At 42.1% G+C, this 26,091-nt stretch overlaps 1 protein-coding gene across 1 annotated transcript; it reads left to right on the forward strand.

Annotated features, from left to right (window-relative positions):
- The first annotated feature begins 15,332 nt into the window (after window positions 1–15,332).
- Window positions 15,333–25,653, forward strand: LOC140466630 (islet amyloid polypeptide). Its single transcript, XM_072562074.1, has 4 exons — window positions 15,333–15,702; window positions 16,187–16,285; window positions 19,348–19,482; window positions 25,189–25,653. Exons 2-4 carry the CDS (start codon window positions 16,200–16,202, stop codon window positions 25,376–25,378), a joined length of 411 nt encoding a protein of 136 aa, XP_072418175.1. The 5' UTR covers window positions 15,333–15,702; window positions 16,187–16,199; the 3' UTR covers window positions 25,379–25,653.
- Window positions 25,654–26,091: the final 438 nt, after the last annotated feature.

Genomic DNA, 26,091 nt, shown 5'->3' on the forward strand with positions numbered 1-26,091 from the left:
GCAGGTCAGGCAGCATCCTGCTCCTCGGATGCTGCCTGACCTGCTCTGCTTTTCCAGCACCACTCTGATCTAAACTCTGGTTTCCAGCATCTGCAGTCCACGCTTTTGCCTAGTATTACAGAAATAGACTAACCAATGTCCTGTACAGCGACGACTTGACATCCCAACTCCTCCACTGAATGCACTGACCAGTAAAGGCAAATGTACCAAATGCTTTCTTCACTACCCTGTCTACCTTTAAGAATCTATGAAGCTGCACCCCAAGATCCCTATGTTTGGCAACTCTCCCCAGGACATTACCATTAAGTGTATAAGTCCTGCTTTGATTTGCCTTTCCAAAATGCAGCACTTTACATTTATCTAAATTAAACACCATCTGCCACTCCTCAGCCCACTGGTCCATCTGAGCAAAGTTCTGTTGTACTCTGAGGTAACCTTCTTGGCTGTCCACTACACCTCCAATTTTGGTGTCATCTGCAAATGTAATAACCATTCCTCCTATATTCACATCCAAATAAGCAGTGGACCTAGCACCAATCCTTGTGGCACACTGTTGATCACAAGCATTCAGTCCCTAAAACAACCGTCCACCATCACCCTCTGTTTCCTACCTTCAGACCTATTTTATATCCACATAGCTAGCTGTCCTTGGCTCCCATTGTTCTAACCTTCCTAACCAGTCAACCATGTGGAATCTTTTTAAACGACTTACTGAAGTCCATATCGACAATATCCACCACTCTGCCTTCATCAATCTTCTTTGTCACTTCTTCAAAAAAAACTCTATCAAGTTAGTGAGACACAATTTCCTGGACGCAAAACTGTATTAACTATCCCTAATCAGTCAGTGCTTATCCAAATGCATGTAGATCCTTTCCCTCAGGATACCCTTCAACAACTTGTCCATCACTGACGTCAGGCTCACTGGTCTGTACTTCCTGGCTTTTCCTTACTACCTTTCTTAAATAGTGGCACCATATTAGCCAATCTCCAATCTTCTGGCATCTCACCTGTGACTATCAATGATACAAATATCTCAGCAAGGGGACAAGCAATCACTTCCCTACCATCCCACAGAATTCTGGGGTACACCTGATCAGGTTCCAGGGATTTATCCATCTTTATGAGTTTTAGTTCGGCCAGCAGCTCCTCATCTGCAATATGAACAATTTTCATGTATGCATTTCTCCAAGGTTGCTAGCGTCCATATCCTTTTCCACAGTAAGTACTGATGCAAAATATTTGCTTAGTATCCCACCTTACTGTTCCTCACATGGATGGCCTTGTTAATTTTTAAGAGCCCGACTCTCTCCCTCGTTACTCTTTAGTCCTTAATGTATTTGTAGAATATCTTTGGATTGACCTTAACCCTTTTTGCCATCTATCTCATGTCCCTTTTCGCCATCCTGATTTCCCTCTTGAGTAAGCTCCAACTGCCCTTGTACTCCTCAAAGGATTCACTTGACCACAGCTGTCCATACCTGCCATATGCCTCCTTCCTTTTCTTGACCAGAGTCTCAATTTCTCTCATCATCCAGCATTCCCTCCACCTACCAGCCTTGCCTTTCACACTAATAGGCACATACTGCCTCCATTTGAAGCACCCACAGCACTCTCCATGCAGTGCTATATAGTTACACAGTTCTACAATACACTGGTCATCTCTCACATAGGCTAGGTCAGCTGTCCTACTCAATAACAGCTTCCACCTTCAAGTTCTGCAGGTGTAATTAATATCGTGAGGCACACTTCTATGCAGACGAAAGTGAGGACTGCAGATGCTGGAGATCAGAGTCTAGATCAGAGTGGTGCTGGAAAAGCACAGCAGGTCAGGCAGCATCTGAGGAGCAGGAAAATCGACGTTTCAGGCAAAAGCCCTTCATCACCTAATCTTGACACTTCTGTGAACCCTCTCTCCCTTTGGCCATGACATTCATGAACTGTCGTCTTCCAGATTTCCTCTTCAAATGACCAACTAATAAAATATTGCTTTTGGTAGGAAATCCAAGCAGAAGCAATGTATCATGAGTTGTTTTCTGAAGGGGCGCAGGGGCATAGTGGTGAGTGGAGTGGTGTTGTGCATAAATCATTGAAGGTGACTGATCAGGTTGAGAAAGGCATATATACGGTGTCCTGAATTTATATGTAGAGGCAAAGAGACAAAAAGGCTGTAACAACTGGCCTGGGGTTGAGTGGGGATGTTGAGGAGGTGGGTGGGGAGGGGGGCGCGGAGGGGATCCAATTGCTATGATTCCATGAAGGGAGGAACTGGTTCTGCTTCTTTATTCAACCTTCCGCCCATGTGGGTCAGAACAAGGTAACTTCAAATAAAGGATAACCTTCCCTCATGGCTGGATTTCCCAATTTCAATGCATTTATGTTTTAAATGGAGCCACCTAAATCAGGCTTTTAGTTTTAAAAATGAGTAAATTTTAGTGACCAAACTCTATTTTTGTCTGGATTCATACTTAGTCAGGGCAGTCAGAGGTAAAAATGCAGCACTTGTTTGAAGGTGGAATGGAACTTCTAACCTCCGTTTCATGCTTGTGTCACATTCAGTTATAGCGTGTTGCATGTAGTATTTGCATTCTTTAATTGAAAAGCCCCTCTTAGTCACAGTTTTGTAGTCCTCTAATCAGTTTCAAAACAGAGCATGATTATTAGCAACTGGACAACAATCAAAGTGCTTTTACAGTACCTAATTACATAAATAATATGGAATATGGCTTGAAAAAAAAGGCAAGTAATAATATTGAGCTGTGCTATGCTTAACTTCAAGTGTATACTTCATGTCTGTATAATGAATTATCAATACATTGGATATAACCTTTACATTAGAACCCTTCCAAAAACAGTAATGCAACATGGCTGATGATTAATAGTATCCTAAAGATTGGCAAGTGCAAAATATTGAGTGAACACAATTGATACATTCTTGTCTTTAATGGTAAAAAATATTTAATAAGAGATGTGTTCCAGAGACTCATTTGCTGATCACATCAGAGAACAACTATTTTTATAACATTGCTTCCATCATCATGGTATAACGTATACATTTCAGCATCAGCTAAAACATGGACCGAGTACACAACAATAGGGCTACAACATTCCACTAATGGAATTCAACTTCCTTCCTGTCATTCTATTGTTTATGGCAATTTCGAAAGCAGCAGCTAGTATAGTGTTTCACAAGCCTCACAAACTCTTAAAGGGTGCCCCTTAACTTTAGGTTGATACCTCAGAAATTGGATTTGTTTTCTTTTAATTGCTGACAGAACTTTTACACCGTCTTTAGTGATAAGGTCATCGCAATGATGTAGCAGGACCATGGAAGAGAACGGTGGCCATCATCTTGGGGGACACAGATTATTACTGATTAAGGAGCAGCTGACTGTAGGGGGAGGTGCGGCGGGCTGGGGGTTTTGGCAGAGGGGTAGAGAGTGGAGCAGAAAGTCAGCATAGAGAGATGGCACTCTGTGATAAATTTACACTAAGTCCATTGAATCCAATAATAAAATTGCACAGGACACTGCGTTGGTCTGACTTGACTTAATTTATTTTTTACTTATCCACGAGATGATGGCATTGCCAGCTCAGCCAGCATTTTTTACCCATCCCAGAGGGCAGTTAAGGGTTAACCACATTGCTATGGGTCTGGAGTCATATGTAGTCCAGACTAGGTATGGATGGCAATTTCCTTCCCTAAAGGACAATGGTGAACCAGATGGGCTTTTCCAACATTCGACAATGGATTCATGCTGCTGTGCAGAGGACCTGGGTGTCCTTGTGTATGAATCACAGAATGTTAGGAGAAAGTAAAGACAGCAGATGCAGGAGAGTCAGAGTCGTAAAGTCTGGCACTGGAAAAGCACAGCAGGTCAGGCAGTATCCGAGGGGCAGGACTGTTGATGTTTCGGGCATAAGAATTGAACCTAACTTGCCGGCATCACATCAGATTGCTAACCAGCAATTCAGTCCACTGAGCATCACAGAAGATTGGTCTGCGAGTGCAACAGTGCAGTGAAGGAATTTTGTCTTTCATTGCTAAAGATATTACATTTAAAATCAGGACAATTATGTTTCAGCTTTATAGGGTGCTGGTGAGGCCACAGCTGGAGCACTGTGTACTGTTTTGGTCTCCTTGCTTGAGAAAGGATGGACTGGCACGAGAAAGGGGTGCACAGGAGGTTCACTACGTTGGTTCTGGAGTTGAGGGGGTTGGCTTATAAGGAGAGATTGAGTAGACTGGGATTATATTCATTGAAATTTAGAAGAATGAGGGGGGATCTTATAGAAACATATAAATCATGAAGGGAATAGGTAAGATAGAAGTAGAGAGGACGTTGCCACTGGAGAGCAGATTTCAGACTGAATTGAGAAGGAGCATTTTCACCCAGAGGATTGTAAATCTATGGAAATCCCTGCCCAGTGAAGTTGATGAGGATTCCTCATGAAATGTTTTTAAAGCTAAGATAGATAATTTTTTTGAACAGTAAAGGAATTAAGCATTATGGTGAACGGGCAGGTAATTGGAGCTGAGGCCATGAAAAGATCAGCCATGATCTTACTGAATGGCGGAGTGGGCTTGACTGGCCAGATAACCTACTCCTGCTCCAAGTTCTTACATCCTTATGTGATCATTGGACTTTTAGTTCTGGATTTTTTATTGAATCCAAATCTGTCGTGATTTGAACTCAGGTCGCCAGAAAATTCCCTGAGTTGCTGGATGAACAAACTAGTGACAATACCACCTCGGCCATTGCATTTGAATTAGACTGCAGAGTGCATAGTGGATGGTACAAGGCCAGTATATCCAAAGACAATATCACCGAGAAACATTGTTCACTCAATAACTAGTAAATCAGTCCAACCGAAATCCAGGTGTTTTTTTTTTGCACATACTGTGTTTCCCCGATTACTTCTTTCAACGGATCTTGTAAAATAATTATCTTTGAAGATGAAAAACCAGTGACTAACAACAGATGAGATATGCTAAGAAGTACTTAACTCACCGCAGAACACTAACATTGCCACAAAACAGAAACAAAAACACATTATCTTCAGAGAAAAAAATGTCAAAATGAAAAGGTGGGATAACTTGATGACATTTATTCATCATCTCACACCGAGCTGAACGTCAATCAGAAACACAACTTAAAAATACTACACATACACAGATCTGTCATCAGCTTCAGATAGAAAAACAACAAAAAATCCTCAAGCGCAAGAAACCTGACGTTAAGATGGAAATTCAAAGCTAGTCATTCAGCAACTGCTCAAAACAAAGTTGTTGCATTGACACAAAATCAGGAAATGATACTTTACAGAAGAAGGCCTTTTGGACCATTGGTAGAATTATCGAGTCAATCTCACTCCACTGCCTCACTATTTATTTCCTTCAAGTATTTATTTGATTTTATTTTAAACGTTACCATTGAATTTTCTTCTTGCACTGTGAATGCATACAAGATGACAACGATCTACTGTTTATATATTTTCATATCACCTCTATTATTTTGGAGAAAGCGCTGGAGATCAGAGTCAAAAGGTGTGGTGCTGGAAAAGCACAGCCGGTCAGGCAGCATCCATAACATCAACTCTCCTGCTCCTCAGATGCTGTGCTTTTCCAGCACCACACTTTCTGACTCATCTGTTATTTGCCAATTAAGTTAAGTGTGTGTCCAAAGTTACAGCTCCTCTTCCAACTTAAACAGTTGTTCTTTACTCACTCTATCAAAGCCATTCAGATTTTGAACAGCTCTATCAAATCTCTTTCTAATCTTTTCTGCATTAAAGACCTCAGGTTCTCCTGAGTCAACACAACCAAAATCCTTTATCCTTGGTATTAGTCAACTAAGCATCTTCTGTATTTCATGTAAATTCATTTTTGTAAATTTCTAAGATCCTCATAGTCAATATGTCAGTAGAGATATGCTCAGATTATCGTCACTATATTGTAACATGAGACCGAAGGGTATAATAGTCTCAGACTCCATCTGACCTCAGATTACTTTCAGCATGACAGGAAGCATGCTCCTCTAGTCTAACATTAAACCTTGGAGGTCTGTGTGAGAAAAAACATTAGCAGGCCCCGTGAGATAATATAAACATTGCCGCATCAAATGAAGATGCAAACTCAACCTGTGCCATGGAACAACCCTTCAGCTGAGGGATATCTAGTGTTTTAAGAATACCTAAAATATCTGCTTTTGTATCCTGTTCCATCTTAATATAGCCGAGAATCCCACACTGTTTAGTTTTTAATGGTCATCACAACTCGTGCTGGCGTTTTTAAAGATACGCCCCAGGTCTCTCTATTCCTCTAAAATTGTACCACATTGTCCTTCTTCATTCTTCCTACTATAATGTATCTCCCCCCACTTCTTTGTATTAAGGTTGCTGGCTATGGATACTAGCGCCTGAATAGTTTAAGTCTGCATCTCCTCTTCTGTTTTAATGGAGGTGATATGCATTGGTTTAATTGGCACGGGGGGAGAAGTAAAAGGTACCTGTTATTGGAATGACTGAGTGGCTCACACTATTTATGTTTAACCACACAATCCACGTGAACCCAATGAAGCATGTTGGTTGCATTTTGGTTTGTAACTGTGCATCAAAACTGGAGACTGAGAAACAAGGAGACAGATGCAAATGCAACCAAAAAAATGAAGGGAGAGGAAGGAGAGATACTATGCAATTGGCACTGATTAACTGGTCCGCAAGCTCATCAATAGAGAACTCTCTAGAAACACTTTTTGTTTCTAGTGTTGCCTCATCTCCAATCCCTATGGCAGTGAAAAATGAACTCTGCTCTAATTTAATCTCTCCAGATTTCTAGTCCATCACAGACCCTCCTATTTTGTAGTCTTCACAACCATCCCAATTGAAATCTATTGCATCTCTATTTGCAGAATACGCCCATAATGTGAAGTTAAAGGAAGTAAATCAGCTTTTCTTTTTCCTCAGCAGTTGCAAGTTAGTAAGTGTCAATAATTATACATAGGGTTTTTAAGTCATTGAAAATGCAACATAAAAATTAAAACTGAAAAATGACACCCAGTAATGTCAACAGTAACCAGGAATATGTTGATCCTCAAACACATAATTCATGCTGTTAATGTCAAGTTGATCTCATGTAAACAAGTACTAGTTTCAATTACATTATTCACTTCAAATAAATGATTCTTCTTGAACACAAACATACATAAATATTGCCTCACTGATTTGTGTGTCCTTCACACATTGTGGATAACACAGCTACCTACGGTCTCAAAGTGAACATCACCACAGAAGATCTGCAAACACCGTGGACTATTTTCAAGTGACAATGTGACTGGCCATTTCTCTTTACCCAAGCCAACCAATTGTCATTCCACCTCTATGCTCCCCAAAAAACTCCGTTCTGTCAAAGGAAGGATTTTAACAGTATGAGTTAGACCTGAGCGCCAGGAGCATCTCGGATGCCAGGGGCCATAACAGGGGAGGGCCATCACACAGTTGGGTGCCAAGCCTTTCACTCTGACTTACCTGACATCCTCCTGCATAACACTTCTCAAAACTATATGCCTTACAGCACGATTCATTCCCCCTCTCTTCTCCATCACCTCACATTCCTCTGTGAGTCATCAACATCCATTCTCACTGCCGTTCAATTTACCCTGTCACACCTTTGCCTCGCAGTCACCCTCCACACAAGATAGGACTGACAATCATAATCTTTTTATTTCTCTTTGTTGCAGAAGGGAGCACTTAACTTGTTGAACGGCAGGCAGCAGGAACGCCATTGGGGTTGGAGGGTGTGGGTTTGGAAGGTGGGGTGGGGAACAATACTCTGGTATCGGGCATCTTATCAGTGACTAACAATATGGACATAGCTGGTCTACTGAGATGGAAGCCTTGTTCCAGGAGGCTACAGAAGTCAGAAATGGCCTCCCACCACAGCATAAGCCTCCTGATGTGTTGCTGTCCCCCTGTCACTGAGGATGGGAGTATTTGTGGAGCCTCCTCCTGTTGATTGTCCAACAACATCAAGGTAGATGATTGCAGGATTCCAGAGCTGAGATCTGTTTAGTTGTTAATGGGATTGCTTAGCTATGTGTATCACTTGCTTATGCTGTTCGGGATGCATGTAGTCGTGCTTTGTAGCTTCATCAGAATGACACCTCATTTTTAGACATGCCTAATGTCTTCCTGCACTCTCCATTGACACAGGGTTGATTCCTTGGCTTGATTGTAATTCTAGATTTGAGATGTGCTGGGCATGAGGCAGGAGAATAATTGTGCTGCTGTTGTTGGCCCACAGCACCTCATGCATGCCCTGTCTTGGGTTGCCAGATTTGTTTGAAGTCTGTCCCATTTAGGATGGTGGAAAGGCCACCTAACACAATGTGAAAGTGAGACTTCACCTCCAAAAAGACTTTTCAATGGTCATTCTTACAGATACTGCCATGGGCAGACGTACCTGTGGTCGGCAGGTCGGTAAGGATGAGGTCAATTATATTTTTCCCTCTTGTTGGTTCCCTCACCATCTGCTGCAGACACATGTCGTAGGTTTTAGGACTTGACCAGCTTGGTTAGTAGTGACGATGTTGAACCACTCTTGGCCCCACCCAGAGTATATTCTATGCCCTAGCTACCCTCATTTGTAACACTCTTTAAGCACCTGATAGCTGCAAACCAAATGGCATTCAAGAAACTCAGCACCATCCAACAAAAAGCAGCGCACTTGATTGGCACCAACAGTAATGTTCAAATCATTGACTTATACCATCTAGAAGAACAAAGGTAGCAGAGCAACATCACTGCTTGCAGGTTCTCCTCCAAATTACTCACTATCCTGTCTTGCTATTCCTTCGACATTGCTGTGTCAAAATCTTGGAACTTCCTACGTAATAGCACTATGGATGCATGCACAGCACATAGACTCACGCCAATTCACCACCATCTTCTCATGGCCAGTAATCGCCAACGATGCCCACATCTCGTAAACCAATCAGAAAATCTTAGCGTGCCTCAATAAAGTTCACTCAGCTTCACAACTTCCCTTCAAATCTAGATTTTGACCCACAGATGGAAGGAACCTGGTAGGGACTTACCATCCAATTGATGTGGCTAAAAGGTTTCCCTTTCACCAGTGTACCCATTATGAGTGGTGCAAAGTCTATATTTAAATACACTACATATCTTCTTTTTAACACAAGCAATAGGAACTGTGAGACAAACTACATGTGTAGACAGAGGCTGTCGTTATCTGAATATAGACGTGTAACCTTTCTGTAACTAAATTATAAGAGACGAAATTGCAATAAGAAATGTAACTGCTACGTTTATAAATATATTTTAAACCTGAACATTCTGATTCTGAAACTCCTTGTTAGCCACATACAGAAGGGATGGAAAACTGCCTGTGTGAGGTCCTGGTTTAAATTATATACCAGTTGCAGCATAACTCTACTTGTAACAAGTACTTCAATTAACATAGGCAAGGTGGTGACAGTAATATAATTATATTATCAACTGAAAGCAGTTGTTTAATATAACAGGAACAATTATTATTACTATCATTCATATGGCATGGAATTATTCTGTCATACTCCTCTTAAGGTTGCTATATTTAACTGCTTGGGTATTTTCCAGATGACTAATGTGTTTAAATTGCAAAGAACATGGAATGCCAATTAACTTCAGTGTTTAATCAAATGTGTGCAAGCTATGACATTGTAGAAAGGCCAGAATTTGTATGCTTATAAAACCATATGATCTCTAATGTGCACGCATTTTACATTTAGCAAAAATTGCCAGATGATATTTTCTTTCAATATAATTTCTCATCTTTGTTATAATACCACACTGGGGTCAAAAGTGATTGAGGAGAGATGGGGCCATAGCTGAGACAGTACAGCCATGCCAGACTATCATGGAATGGATTCTGATGAGGATGCACAAAACAATGATTTCATTCTGCCAAGCTCGACAAATCCAATCCTGTTGCCTCACCCACTGCTCTGTTCTGTTGCCCTTGGTGTTGATAGCCAGTTGTATAAGTTGTAGGGCTTAAGGTTCCTGATAGAATGTCCAAAGGTTTGAAAGGGCTGAAATTCCATGCATCAGTACTCTTAAGTGCTGAAAGCATTCTTAACCTTAATGTTAGGAGCGTAACATTAGAGAAACATGCTCCTCCACAATATGGCACAAATGTTCACATTGACAGTTCAGAGTTTTGAAATTGTCCCTTACCAATTCTGTCAAATGCTTTGCCCCTTGGTTTCATGTTACTACATTGAATTAATTCCATGAATTCAAGTTTGGATGATAATCCACACTCAAGGATAAATGGGACTTCAGTAGATGCTTGACTTTATCTTCGATATAATTCATTTATTGATGGATAAATTGCCAATCTTTCAAATCACAAGTTAATTTTTTTATCTTTTTCACCAATATTTTTGATTGAAGACTTTCTTCATCCTTTTGGAATGTACTCTGTTCCTCCATTCCTAGAGAGATGTACTTTCCATGAATGAGGTAGTTGGAGAAGGTGCAGTCGGATAATTAGGCTGAGCATTTTGAAATCTTTCAAAACAGTATAACAACTGTGTCTGAACATAGATATTCCCACCATCATTTTCTTCAGAGTGACTGGAATTATAAGATTATTATGTAGATGTGCTCTCCAAGATAATGTGAAAAAAACATTGAAATATTTGAAGGGAAGGCAGTCAGCAATTTTTGAGATTTGCAAAGGAAATTAGTGCAATGAGTACATATATACATTGATAGAATATCTATTGATAGATTAGATTAGATTACTTACAGTGTGGAAACAGGCCCTTCGGCCCAACAAGTCCACACCACCCCGCCGATGCGCAACCCACCCATACCCCTACATTTACCCCTTACAGGCAATTTAGCATGGCCAATTCACCTGACGTGCACATCTTTGGACTGTGGGAGGAAACCAAAGCACCCGGAGGAAACCCACACAGACACGGGGAGAACGTGCAAACTCCACACAGTCAGTCGCCTGAGGCAGGAATTGAACCCAGGTCTCTGGCGCTGTGAGGCAGCAGTGCTAACTACTGTGCCACCGTGCTGCCCAGAAGGTCATTCAGTTCGTTCATTTACAAATAGACTTATTAGATAGTTCTAAACACTGTTGGTTCTCCAGTCCTTACAGAATCCTGAATGCGTAATATCATGAGACATAAGAGACTTAGGGGAATATATGGTATTAGGAGTTATGTCTGATTGTATGATATGGCAGTGATACAGTATTATCATCAAAGAAAGTGCTGAAGTGTCACATGATCTTTGTCTTAGAGACCTCATGGCAAAGTGAAACTACTGTAAATATAGTCTTTGAATAAAAGTTAATGCTTTCCTTACCTCACAAGACTCTGTAAATATCAGTTAGCAGTAGAAGGTCAAGATTATTAGAGGAAGTGATAGTTGGTGTCAAATTAGAGATATGGGTGCTGTCATTCAAATTGTTGGCGATGTCAACCTAAAGAGATTTCATTCCTCAGTGTGTAAGTTAATCTGCATCCTCAACTTGCTGAATAACCTCAGCATAGAGCAGTCAGCTATTCTTCAGTTAGTTCAGCAAGGTGTCTGACCACAAAGCTGTGGGAATGCATTAAAAACAAAGACAGAAATGGTTGGGCTGGGAAAACTCAGCAGGTCTGGCAGCACCAATGGAGAGAAAGCAGAGTTAAAGTTTCGTATGCGGTGATGCTTCTTCGGAACACCGGTCTGATCTCAAATGCCAGTTCAGAAACAAATGTTGGATTCTGAAATGAAAACAGAAAAGCAAGAACTGCTCAACAGCTCTAAGAGGATCTAGAGAGAGCGAAACAGAGTTCATATTTCAGATCAGAGACTTTTTTAAAAATTCATTCATGGCCCATCCCCAGTTGCCCAGATGGCAGTAAAGAGTCAAACACATTGCTGTCAATCTGGAGTGACATGTAGGCCAGACCAGGTGAGGATGACAGATTTCCTTCCCAGAAGGGTATGAGTGAATCAAATAGGTTGTTCCTGATAATCAATAATGATTTCATAGTCATCAGTAGACGCTTAATTCCAGATCCTTTATTGAGCTCAAGTTCCATCATCTGCCATAGCAGGACTTGAACCCAGTTCCTTGGAATATTAGCTGAGTTCCTAGATTAACAATCCAGTGAGAATACCACAAGGCCATTATCACCCTGCTACTGCTGCTGAAAGCTCATTATCCTGAAATGTGTATTTCTCTCTCCTCAATAATTGCCGACATAACCTCCTTAAGGCATCCTTTGACAGACTCAAACATTACTTGTGGCTTTGCTGCCTTTGTTGCATTCAGATTGAGAAACTTTGCAAGACTGGAGAGACGAGAAGCTTCAGATTGACATCTGATGCAGCATATTGACATCAAGAATGGTGCTCATCTCGGTATCTGGAATTTATCCAAGCCCTCAAAAGATGATGTGTTGCTTGAAAAGCGCAGCAGGTCAGGCAGCACCCAAGGAGCAGGAGAATCGACATTTCGGGCATGAGCCCTTCTTCAGGAATGAGGAAAGTGTGCCAGGCAGGCTAAGATAAAAGGGAGGGAGGAGGGACTTGGGGGAGGGGCGTTGGAAATGTGATAGGTGGAAGGTGGTTAAGGTGAGGGTGATAAGGTGAGGGTGATAGGCAGGAGTGGGGGTGGGGGCAGAGAGGTCAGGAAGAAGATTGCAGGTTAGGAAGGTGGTGCTGAGTTCGAGGGTTGGGACTGAGACAAGGTGGGGGGAGGGAAAATGAGGAAACTGGAGAAATCTGAGTTTACCCCTTGTGGTTGGAGGGTTCCTAGGCGGAAGGTGAGACGCTCTTCCTCTGGCCGTCGTGTTGCTATGGTCTGACGGTGGAGGAGTCCAAGGACCTGCATGTCCTTGGTGGAGTGGGAGGGGGAGTTGAAGTGTTGAGAAGAGTTTCTGGGCAGAGGAGATGACCTGGGGTGTGCAGTGAGAGAGGGACTCACTGAAATCCTTGTAGAGGGAGGAAGAGAGCCTCATCTTCTGCCTAGGAACCCACCAACCACAAGGGGTAAACTCAGATTTCTCCAGTTTCCTCATTTCCCCTCCCCCCCACCCTGTCTCAGTCCCAACCCTTGAACTCAGCACCACCTTCCTAACCTGCAATCTTCTTCCTGACCACTCCGCCCCCACCCCCACTCCTGCCTATCAGCTTCACCTTATCACCCTCACTTTAACCTCCTTCCACTTATTGCATTTCCAACGCCCCTCCCCCAAGTCCCTCCTCCCTACCTTTTATCTTAGCCTGCTTGGCACACTTTCCTCATTCCTGAAGAAGAGCTCATGCCCGAAACGTCGATTCTCCTGCTCCTTGGATGCTGCCTGACCTGCTGCGCTTTTCCAGCAACACATTTTCAGTTCTGATCTCCAGCATCTGCAGTCCTCACTTTCTCCTCAAAAGATGATACAGTGAATAAGTAGTTTGCTTTGGAAAGAGGCTGGACAGCATTGCAAACAGCACTTCAATTGAGAGACGGAATCATGCAAAGGACAGATCACTCTCTATACCTTATTGAATTAATTATCTTAATGTCAAGTGACAAGCACACTAGCTTCCTTCCTACCAGTTTAAATGTGAACAAAGCAGGTTTCAATAATATATTCAAGACAAAGTTTGGTGGCACAGTGATTATATCCCTACCTTTGGGTCAAAGTCCCACACCAGAACTTTTTGGTCATGGTAGATGTGTTCACACTGTGGCCAACCAGATGAATTGTTAACCTGCAAGTCCTTGCAATGTGGCAGATGGTAACAGTGACACAGTCTCCTGGTCAGCCACTGTGCAGAAGCGAAAGGCAAACCACTGCAGGGATTGGCCCAAATAAACATTAATAGGCCAGATCAATGACGTTAATTGATTGCCCATCTTTAGTCACTGCATGGAAGGGTTAATGCTGTATCCACAGCCAAGCGAATGTCTTGACAATGGGATTGCAGTGGGTACATATCTTCCAGGCATTTCACCAGCTCCCCATCTTCTACACCACCACTAAGCGACTGGTAAAATTTCAGCCAAATTTCACGATAGTGACCTTACATCAGAACTGAAAGTACATAGAGTTGCAACAGTGTATGAGCATTGTAGGGAAAGACTGCAAGGGGAGGATTGAAGGCAGAGAAAAGTCAATGATAAAATGCAAGGCAGGAAACATAAAATGGCAAACAGGAAGGAAGTGCAGGGCAAAAAGAGATCGTAATGGACAGCACTGAGAATGAAACAATGACAGTGCCAACCATTTTGTTTTGAATTTCTTCTTCTTTCCTCACTAAGACAGGGCTGTCAATTTGTTTCTTCTTGTCCTCATTTTCTCTGCCTTGTTTAAAAACTCTTAAACAAAAACAGAAATTACTGGAAAAGCTCCGCAGGTCTGGCAGCATCTGCGGAGAGAAATCAGAGTGAACGTGATACTTCCTCAGACTTCTGAGCTCTGATGAAGGGTCACTCAAACCTGAAACGTTCACTCTGATTTCTCTCCACAGATGCTGCCAGACCTGCCGAGGTTTTCCCAGCAATTTCTGTTTTTGTTTCTGATTGACAGCATCTGTAGTTCTTTTCATTTAAAGATTCTTGTGTCTCTAAGCATCCCCAATTCTGAAAAAAAGAGTTATTGATCTAAAATATTAACTCTGTTGCTCTCTTTTTAGATGCTGGGCACTTCCAAATGTTTTCATTTGGATTTGCAATCCCACACCCTATCCCTAGAATGATGCTGATGGATTTGGGAAAGAGGTTTCAGGAGCATGCTCTATGGTCTAGAATATTGACATTCCAGAGCTGAATGGGAAACGTTGACTGAGCGATGGTACAGTGAAGCACCAAAGACCGGGGGGGGGGGGGGGGGGAAATAAAGTTTGCGTGCTTGCCACTACAGCATTGTTAACATGTCGCTGAACCAAACCACAGAGCGGTTGTCAGGTTTCTGCTGACTGTGTTCCCATCACCTCCTCAATGAGACCTTGCATTAATTTTCACTCTTCATAGTTTTCTGTTATTGACTGCAGGGTGGTAGTGAAGCATCTCCATGGCCTTTGGAGTCAGGACAAAGGGCAACTTGAAAGGCCTCGCAGGACAACTGGAGAAAACAATGGGTTCTTACTGCAGTGGAACGCTGGCTGTCAACAGAAAGGACAGCAACTGAGCCACTTGTCTGAAGTACTCCTGAAAAAACACAGACTTGTTTGGCTGATTCAGAAGAGTTGGCCTCTTAGCTGATGTGGAACCGCCCATGAAAGTGGCTGTTGGTAATAAGCTGCAGGATTGCAAAGTGACTGATGTATTTTACAGATTGCTCTATTTTGGACTGACGCAGTGGCAATACCTATCTGTAGGCGCCGATGTTGATGAGTTGACGCCTGGCTTGTGCCCGGGGCATTGACCCAATTGCCTGCATTTATGTCTGGGGTGGAATTGATCAAAGTGAGTATTCCTATCACTGGAATATCTCCACAGCAAGCTGACGTCAAAAAACAACATTGAGAGGTGCAGGGCTTTATAAGAGCCGAGAGCTGCTCGTCAGCAAGAAGAAACAAAGACAAAAGAGGCAAAAAGCAACTCACTGTCGAGGGAGAACAGCCATCTGCAGGACTTTCTGAATCCCCGGTGATCCCATTAGCAGGGATAGAATAGCCGAAGCACTTGAACCATCTCAAGTAAGTAAGCTTCCAACTTTCTAACCGAAATTGTTCCTTATTTCAACCTCAACTCGAACCTTTAATCTGGAAGTTTTCTCTCCTTAAAGGGGGTTGGATGAATATAGTTTTCCATCACTTTATCTTTTAATTGTTAAGAGGTGACCCTGCCTTTATATTACAAGCGTGTCAATAATTAGTTAAGTTCACCTGTAAATGTCTTTGAATTTGTTTACCGAAAAGTTAGTTTTAATTATAATGGTTGGTTTTGTGTTCAATGGAATGTTTTCTGTTTTGCAAATCTGACCATTATTGTGGGATCGGGGGATTGTTTTGCATTCGGAGCAATTGATGCAAAAAGGCAAGAAAGGGAGGGGAGTGGGGTCAGAGTGGGTGCTGAACCCCCTGGTTAATCGGTGTCTCGGTAACTTAAAACCGTCACGGAAACTTTGCGGCGGATTGAAGTGTGAAAAAGGTACAAGTTTGTCTTCGTGTTGGTTTGCAGGTACAAAGCAGTCATGCCCTGTCTGAAACTCTGCACCTTCCTGCTTGTAGCCACGCTGTCCCTGAGCGCTTTGGACGGATTCCAAGCTGCCCCGAGCAGGTCTGTGTGAGAACCAGTTTCCTTCTAAAACCTTCTTTGCCAGTTTCGTTTTTGTCTTGTCTACTGAGTGAAGTTTTGATCGGTGATGTTCCAACAGTACGAGCACTGTACTTCGTAATGTGCGACTGATTGCCTCAAATTTCTCTTGTAATCCATAAATTTGAGATTGATCATTTTCTCGTTCGTAATTCAATTTACCACGAAAATAAAGAGGATGTAGGAATTTGACAGCGAGGAAACTTTATTCAGTGAAACCACTCGAGGTCAAAAGTTTGGGAAAACATGGTGTTGTAGATTTTTTTTTGTTCGGGCATGCTGTTACACACCTCTGGAGCAACTCAGACCTCCTGGTTCAGAGGTAGGGACACTGCCACTGTGCCACAAGAGACCAGCATGGTGTTATAATGTTGATACGGTACAGCTGTTTATATGTTATCTTTTAACTGTTGCAGCACAGTCTCCAACGCTCTTTCACACTGTAGTATGAGACCAACAACAGGATCCTTTGTAGAGCATATGAATTTGTCATTCGGAAGAATTGGTGCTTTTTTTTTATTATAACCTTTGAGTACAGGAACAGTTTTAAATCCTTTCAGCACCTGCCTCATTGTTAATTATGAGAAAGTGAGGACTGCAGATGTTGGAGATCAGAGGAGAGTGTGGTGCTGGAAAAACACAGCGGGTCAGGAGCTGGACAATTCTCTTGCTGCTCGGATGGTGCCTGACCTGCTGTGCTTTTCCAGCACCACACTCTCAACTCAATGTTAATTATGCCAGTCTGGCTCAATTTGGAGAGTAGTAAAGTAGTTTTAATGTTTACTCCAGCCAGTTCAGTCCCTAACTTAGGCTGACACTCCTGTGCATGAATTGAGGGAGTGCTTGACACCTCATCAGAGCCAATTTGGTCCATTCTTCAAATGAGCAACTCACCTACAGTCATTACCCCAGTAGCCTTCTCCTTGTAATGCTGCACTTTTCTGATCATTGTCTATCTCTCCTTTTGAAAGGATCAATTAAAGTACAGAAGGAGACATAAGGACACATGGTCAGACGCTTGCTTAGAGAAGTAGTTTTTAAGGGACATCTTAGAGGGAGAAAGGGAGGCAGAAAGGAGAGACATTCCAGAACTCACAGGCATCTCTGCAAAAAACATTGGTATCAATGGTGAAGACATTCAAATCAGAGAAGTGCAAAATGCAAGAAATAAAGGGGCAAGAGAACATAAGTAACGTTTGTAGAATTTTGTAGGAGTAGACCACATTAATCCATTATCTGAATAAATAGCCCCTGGGTCTTGATTACACATTGAAGTGGTTGGAGCTTAGGCGATGCAACACATCTGCAGTCTTGTTTTTCTTTAGTCATGTGTGCTCACTCAATTCACTGATTAGATGGGAAATCAGACGGGGCAGCATTGAAAGAAAAAAACATGCGTTTTTATAGCACCGATCAGTACTTCAAAGCAAACAAAGTGTTCAAAAATTAAACAGCCCGTTTACAACCAGAAAATGTCCTACATTCGGCAATGAAATAGCTGACCAGGTAACCTACTATAGTTCATTGTCACATTTGGATAGAGTGCACATTGGTGCAGCGCTAGGAGATATTGTGGTATGTTAAATTTGCTCATATAAATGCATGCTGTTCTAATGCTATTGCACGACCTTATTCAATTTAAGCATTTGTCCAAAGAAATGAAACAGGGACAGTTTTAAATCCTTGCAGAGTCTGCCTCCTTGTTAATTAGGAGAAAGTGAGGACTGCAGATGCTGGAGACCAAAGTCAAGAGTGTGGTGCTGGAAAAGCACAGCGGGTCAGGAGCTGGACAATTCTCTTGCTGCTCGGATGCTGCCTGACCTGCTGTGCTTTTCCAGCACCACACTCTCGACTCAATGTTAATTATGCCAGTCTGGCTCAATTTGGAGAGTAGTAAAGTCGTTTTAATGTTTACTCCAGCCAGTTCAGTCCCTAACCTCGGCTGGCACTCCTGTGGACGAATTGAGGGAGTGCTTGACACCTCATTGGAGCCCATTTGGTCCATTCTTCAGATAAGCAACTCACCCAGTGTCACTACCTGAAAGTACAGGATATACCTTAAGTTCATGCACATTATTGAAAAACCAGGTCCTAGCACAGGCCATACTTGTAGGTAATGCATAAGAACTCAAACGTCACTGAATATGTTCATCTAAATAGAAGAAATCACCAGTGACAGAAGTTGGATGGGTCAATAGGTTGAATTTAATTGAGTAATTCTTTCAGGAGTCAAGGATAAATTTGTGGTGAGTCAGAATGGGGAAATTAGGAGATTACTTTGCAACCTGTCTACTTTTTTCTGCTCTGCAATTGGACTTAACAGGATGAAGTGTCTTCTAAAAATGTTAGAGCTGATGAAAAGATATTGAATGTGCTGTTGCAATTTTTGAGTTCCATTCAACAATAGTGAGAAACGTTCTTAATTTAGTGCAGTGTGTGATCACAATGCTTTGTATGGTGCTGAACAACCTGGTGACATAAAAATTGACATTGGTGTGTCACACCGTTCAAGTGAGAACAACTAGTAAGCCCATAATGCTTTTAACACATTGGAATATTACAAGGCACTTTGCAGGAGCATAGTCAGGGAAAAATTGACCCTGACTCAAAGAAGGTGATGTTAGAATAGGTGATCAAATGCTTTTGAGCAGCACATTAAGAGAGGGGAAAGAGACTTCACAACGGGCCAGAAATGGATGAACACTGAGTTCTCAGAGGAGCCTTAGAGCTGAAACAAAAGTTACAGAGAAATTTGGAGTGGTGTAGTCATGAAAGGAATTGAACATGGCCAAGGTAAGAAATTCAAAACTTGAGGTGTCAGTGGACTGAGAACGCAAAGGTGATGGTTAGCAGGGCTGGCTGCAGTGTAGAGGATGGGCTGCTGAGTTATGATTGAGTTAAACTTTATGATAAGTGGTAGCCAGACAAGAGAATACTGGATGTAATAAAAGCTAAACCACAAGCCAGATCCCAAAGGACTTGTTAATGCTTTTTCTGACCATTTTTATTGTTTCTCACTAAACCAGATACCCTGCACTTTCTAGAAGCCAAGGTGCTGTGCCCCCTGAGTTTGGCTCCTGGTTGGTTCCAGCAGTGATGAAGAGGACATTCATGGGCTTATCAGCAGCTTTACCTGAGGAAGATCTTCTCAAAGCAAAAAGGTACTAATGAGCACACATCACCTGAATCAGCTCAAATAGCTGGCATGTTTCCACCATGTAATATTCTGACCACATGATATAATATGGAAAAAGCTGTTTGTTTTGAAAATCCAAGATAGCGAACAGAACATGTAAATCACTTAACATTAGAGAGAAGACAGCTTAATATTTTAGTTGTACACCCATGATCATAACTGAAGACGATGGAAGGTATAGAAACATTTTAGTAAGGTTAAAAACAAAGAGAGGGGAGAGAATGTTAACAGTATACTGAACACAATCCTGGTCTCCCTATTATAAGAAGGTGAAAAAGCATTGAGGTACAGGAAAGGTGACATCAGAACTAAAAAAAACCCTAGAACTTCCTGAAACAAGGAGTCTCAAATGAAGCTTAAAAACTGAATAGAAAAGTTGATTGAAGGGCTCATGCCCGAAACGTCGATTCTCCTGCTCCTCGAATGCTGCCTGACCTGCTGTGCTTTTCCAGCACCACACTCTCAACTCTGATCCCCAGCATCTGCAGTCCTCACTTTCTCTCAGTTGATTGAATAAGCTGCTTCTGTGCTTTACTTTCAATGGAGAGAATACTGATCTATAAAGTCAAAACAATTGAGGAAGCCAATATCGTGTTCAATCATTATTGTATTTGATCAATTCTCAGGGGGATTGGTTAGCTATGATGACTGAACAGCTAAACATAGAAATATAGGAGGCGGAGTAGGCCATTCAACCCCTTAAGTCTGCTTTACCATCCATTGTGATTATGACCAATTATTGAGCTCAATACACTATCCTACCCTCCCCCATATTCCATATCCCACAAGAGCTATATCTACCTCTTTCTTAAAAGCACAATGTTTTGTTATCAACTGCTTTCTGTGATAGCGAATTCCATAGGATCAACATTCTCTGGTTGAAGAAACAACTCCTCATCTCAGTCCTAAAAGATTAACACTTTATCCTCAAACTATGCAAAGTGATGCCAACAGTGTAAGCTCAATTTCTGTACTGGTCTGGTTAATACGAAGTGCCTCACCTCAACCTGAGGTATGGTGACTGTCAGCTCAAGCTCACCACTAGCTACCTCTGTTCAATAGTAAAACAGCACTTGAGCTGTAGTGATATTCACTTAAGCACTAAATTTATTTCTGACCAGAAAGCAGCGTGTCACATATCTGCCATTTAAATTTGAGAGATAAAGTGTTTCCATTCTTGAAAATGAAACAGGAACATTTACGTATTTCTGCCTCATCTATCAGAGCTCCTATTTTCTGATTTTCATCATCTAATATTAATATTAATTAACTTTCCAAGGTTACAAAGTAAATTCCAAACCATATTCACAAACAATGATCACACAGGAGGATCATGCTGCCAATGTTGGAAATGTGAAATAAGAGCAGAGAATGGTGAAAATACTTAGCAGGTTAGGCAATATCTGAAGAGAAAGAAACAGAGTTAATATTTCAGGTTAATGACTTTTTGTCAGCACGTAAGAATCAGTTCAGACCTTTAAATTCTACTCCATGAATGTAGTGCAAATCCACATAAAAACAACTTAAAATTTATGGTGAAGGAACTGAATGCTGATGACTAACAAGATATTAATAGAGATTTATTATAACATTGATTCAGTCATTTGCTAATGATATAACACTGAGTACAGTGGGGACAGCAGATTTGTATTTTTAGCTTGGTGCTGCATTTTAATGAGGCAACAATCCGATACTTGAGACAAATTAAGGGACACTGAAGGTATTGGCTCTTAGATGTTCATTTCAATGCATGATGATGGTGGTGCATTCCAGTTCACTGAGGGAGTCTACGTTGTCATCGTCCGGAGCTAGGGATAGTAATTTGTAGAGGCTTCAAGTTTCTTCCTCACATGACTGACCAGGAACCTCTGTCACTCTCACCTCCTGCTATTAGCACTTGTTGGAAGGACTTGCAGGGTTGACACTCCACCTGTTTGGCAACATTCTGAATGTACCTTCCTTAGTCCTCAAGTCCTGGGGGCAGAATGGAATCCATACCCTGTGGCTCAGAGGTGGGAAGGCTAACCATTGCACTGCAATACTTCATTTTGCAGAATATTCGATCACTTTAAAGTCAACTTCTAACTTAAAGCTGTTTTAGTCCTTTCAAATTGTACTACTGACGTGAGAAATGTGCGTGGGCTGGACATTCCTCGGAATGGCAGTCTCACACTCCAACCCCTCCATTTTTCACAAAATAAGGGAGCTGCACGTTTCTAAGAGGAGACTCCACTCAGGTCTTCCTTAGAACAGTGAAGCCATACTTCAATTCTATCAGTTTAGATTACTTACAGTCCACACCGCCCCGCCGAAGCGCAACCCACCCATACCCCTACATCTACCCCTTACCTAACGCTGGGGACAATTTAGCATGGCCAATTCACCTGACCTGCACATCTTTGGACTGTGGGAGGAAACCGGAGCACCCGGAGGAAACCCACGCAGACGCGGGGAGAATGTGCAAACTCCACACAGTCAGTTGCCTGAGGCGGGAATTGAACCCAGGTCTCTGGCGCTGTGAGGCAGCAGTGCTAACCACTGTGCCACCGTGCCGCCCAGTTCTTTTGTCGCAGAGAACTGTCATTAGAAGGCACATCACATCCCAGTTCACAGCAGTCTTCTTCGGTATTCTGCAATTTAAACGTCCTGACAACCAGTCCTGACAGCTGCTGTCAAATCATTAAGTACATCTGAGGGTAGGATACCCAATAGGCAGGGTACCTGGCATCTAGGGTGCCAGTTGGATAGGGTGCTATCTGAGTCAGGGGTAGGGGTCCAGGTGGGTAAGCTGCCAAGTGGGAAGGAGTCCGGGTACCAAGACAGTAGGATGCAAAGTGGCAAGGTAAGTCTTTAGGGTTGGCTTGGTGGGTGGGAGCTTCAGGATCAGTGGTGGGTAGGGTGACATCGGGTCACATACAGCAGGAGTGGTAAAGCTGGTCAGGTTGGGTCCGGTCCAGTCCAGCAGGCAGGGATTTGGTGGGAGAAAGTCAGGGTCTGGTGGGTGAGGGAGATGTATTTGGGAGTGTACGAGGTAAGTATAGGGTCTGTTGGGATAGCTAGTTCTTCAGCGTTAGACTCATAATAGTCTAACTTTTCCTGTGTAACTATTTTGTTTAAGTTTAACCGAACCCTCCAAAGTCTCTGGTTTAAATGGAGACTCTCGGAGGGTTCTAGGCGCACAGCAGAGTCTTCAGTTTCCTGGGAAATTCTTTCAGGGATATGCGATAGTGGGGACTCTGCAGGGTCCCCATGCATAATGCTTATCTACACTGGAATAATGAGTATCCAGGCAGTGGAAAATCCTGGCCATGATTTACTTTGTCTCATCTGATCATGAGTGATGACTCCCAGTCTCACTTCCAGGAAAGGATTTGAACTTTATACTTTAGGGAGGTGATGTGAGAAAGCATATAAGAAATGTGCTATCGTGGTACAGGGCAGGGTCTGCAATCATGGTGACTATCATATTGCTTTATTGCAAGAAATATTCCATTTCCAAGATTGTCTTTACTGACTCAAAATCAGGGAAGTAAGATATTTCGGAGGAGGTCGATTGTAAAAAGAAACTGTAATCTACTGATGATATGAGGTATTTAATGTATGGTTCATTACCAACAATGTTAAAAGAATTGTGAAGCCAGATCAAGAATGCATGCTAAAGGGGGTCGTGCCAAACTGTGGTGCTCTGTTGGACCACAGTCTGTAGTCATCACAGAGAAGAGGCATTGGATTGATCCCTCATTTCAAAACTGATTGATGCATTCAGATTTATAATATGAAAAGCAAATATCTAATTGGCGACTGTATTGTACTGTGAAGATGTACAGAAAAGCTAAATTCAATTCAGATAATTATTTAAAACTACATTGTAAAAGAAAACAAAGGCAGAAAGGGCTGCAGATTCAGATTAGCAAAAGACATATTTGGGATTTAGCTTGGGAAGTTCATAACACAATAGTACTGGATACTCTCAGATAGATTACAGGAAGCAGAAAAGACTGGGTATGCTTAAGAAGCAATGTCAAAAAGAGGGACACTTGTACCTTTCAAATTAACTGAAATGAAATGAAATGAAAGGCCTTTAATGCATAATTATCTTGTGATTTGATCATCAAAGGGATATCAGACTGTGATATAGATAACTTGGTGGAAAATGTGTTCATGTCACAGAGCTGCTAATTATTGAAGCCTCTGGCAATTTTGAGTCCAATTATAGATGAATTTTTTGACAAAAAGGACAGTGTCTCATGTGGCAGCAGGGGAATGGTCATTTTGACCCATTTTTGGGCACCTCACAGAGGACAATGTCATGGGGTTTGTAGGAAATGCAACAGACTAGACTTTCAGCTGAAGGTACATGTAGTAGTATTTGTGACAATGGAAGCAATTGTGATTTCAACATTAGTTTTGAAATACCAGCTAGTATTTTAGCATTTAAATCAGTAGGAATAAATTTTATTCTAGAGCATCCAAACCAAATCTAACTGCATTGTACTAATTCTTTTATAGCGTTCTTGTGTTGCCATAATTGGACCAACCTAAGCATCAGACACTGGTTTCCTGGACAGAAACTAAGTGGAAATAATCTCAGCTAATATTGTCTTGGAAGACCTATAGGATTCATTCTAGATTCCTAATATCTTTCATCCTGTATTATTCTCAACAATGTTTCCCCAGTGCTACTGCGGTGGTATTTTGTATTACAGCGTGACTTGCCTATTTGATTTATAGTTTCATAGTGCAGAAGTACTTGTGTTGCTGGTTGGTTGGTAATCTTTCCAAAACATTTTCCCTTATAAAAGATCTGTACGCAGGATCAGGAAAGTTGTCTGTATCACAAAACAAAATCAAGAAACATTTTTACTGCTGAATGGATGTTACAAATCTAGAATTCTTTCCCCAGAAGGTTGGGGTAACTGGAGCTTTCACTTAGATTAGTGGGGGTCTTTTGTTGTTCGGTCAGGGTTTTAGAGGCAATGGTACAAAGACATTGAAATGGATGTACAGATCAACCCATGTGTGAACTGAATGACCAAACGGGTTAGAGGAACTGAATGACCAAACGGGTTAGAGGAACTGAATGACCAAACAGGTTAGAGGAACTGAATGACCAAACGGGTTAGAGGAACTGAATGACCTACTCTTTATTCCCAAAAGTTCAGGTTAAACCAACACCAGTCATCTCTCTAAAGAGAGAGAAGTCTATGGTTTGCTTGGGCTATGATTAGATTACTTACAGTGTGGGAACAGGCCCTTCGGCCCAACAAGTCCACACCGCCCCGCCACCCACCCACACCCCTACATCACCCCTTACCTAACACTACGGGCAATTTAACATGGCCAATTCACCTGACCGGCACATCTTTGGGCTGTGGGAGGAAACCGGAGCACCCGGAGGAAACCCACACAGACACGGGGAGAATGTGCAAACTCCACACAGAGAGTCGCCCGGGAATTGAACCCGGGTCTCTGGCGCTGTGAGGCAGCAGTGCTAACCACTGTGCCACCCGCCGTATGGTGACTACTTAAATTACACAACAGCTTCAGAGTTACAATGAGATTTTTCTCATGGGATTTCTTGAAGAAGCTAAATCTTTTATCTTGCTCCTTTATCCCAGAAAATGTGGCAGCCCTAACCGAGTTCTTTTGCTTATTCTCTTTTCTCTGGCAGTATCCATGTGATGAAGAGGAGGTGCAACACCGCCACTTGTGTGACGCAACGTCTGGCAGACTTCTTGAGTCGATCCAACAGCAACTTGGGTGCCTTCTACTTGCCAACAAATGTGGGATCAAACACGTATGGCAAGAGAGATGCAGTGGGGCTGTACAGCAGAGAACTCTACAGTTATCTCCAACGCTAGAGCTCAGAGCAGTCCAGGCCTTTTTTTTCTTAAAATTAGAAGATTATTCCTGTAGCTCCAACATCAGTAGAAGATCATAATGCTGTTTTAGAAGTTTTAAGCAGTGATACCCTGTTTCACTGTTCCAGCTGTGGAACAACAGTATGGATTTCAGGTTCATTGCTATATGTATGAAGTTTCCTGCATGTTTTTAATTTGAAGAAACCTGCTGGTACTACATGAATTAATTGTAATAACTAAGTTATTTTGAATCGATTAAAGACGAGTATTGAGAATTTTTTTTAAAAGCAGGACAATATTTGAATTTCTGTGGAGATTCCATTGTGAGAAAAGCATCTCATATATGTTCTCTGATAAATGAGGTGTCTGATGTGCAGAAATCAATTGTTAGGCTCAGGAATCAACAAGATGAACTACTCCAATACATACAGATTCCATCCATTTAACTGGTGTGACATGTGCTCTCTCTGTCTGATAGCACCCTACTTATGCAAGAACAAGGGACCTTGGAACAGCAGTTGATCATTTGCTCTTTCAAATGTGCTCTGCCATTTAAAAGCATGGAGGATTCGGCTGTGGTCTGCCCTACTTTCCTGTCTGCCCCCATAATGCTTATCTCCCTTGTCTGTCAAAAATCCATCAATTTAAGCACTGAAGAAATTCAGTGACTCTGCCCTCCATTGCATGGGAATGAGTACTCCACAGAGTAAAGA

The sequence above is a fragment of the Chiloscyllium punctatum genome, chromosome 44 (assembly GCF_047496795.1).
Source record: "Chiloscyllium punctatum isolate Juve2018m chromosome 44, sChiPun1.3, whole genome shotgun sequence".
NCBI classification, from domain to species: domain Eukaryota; kingdom Metazoa; phylum Chordata; class Chondrichthyes; order Orectolobiformes; family Hemiscylliidae; genus Chiloscyllium; species Chiloscyllium punctatum.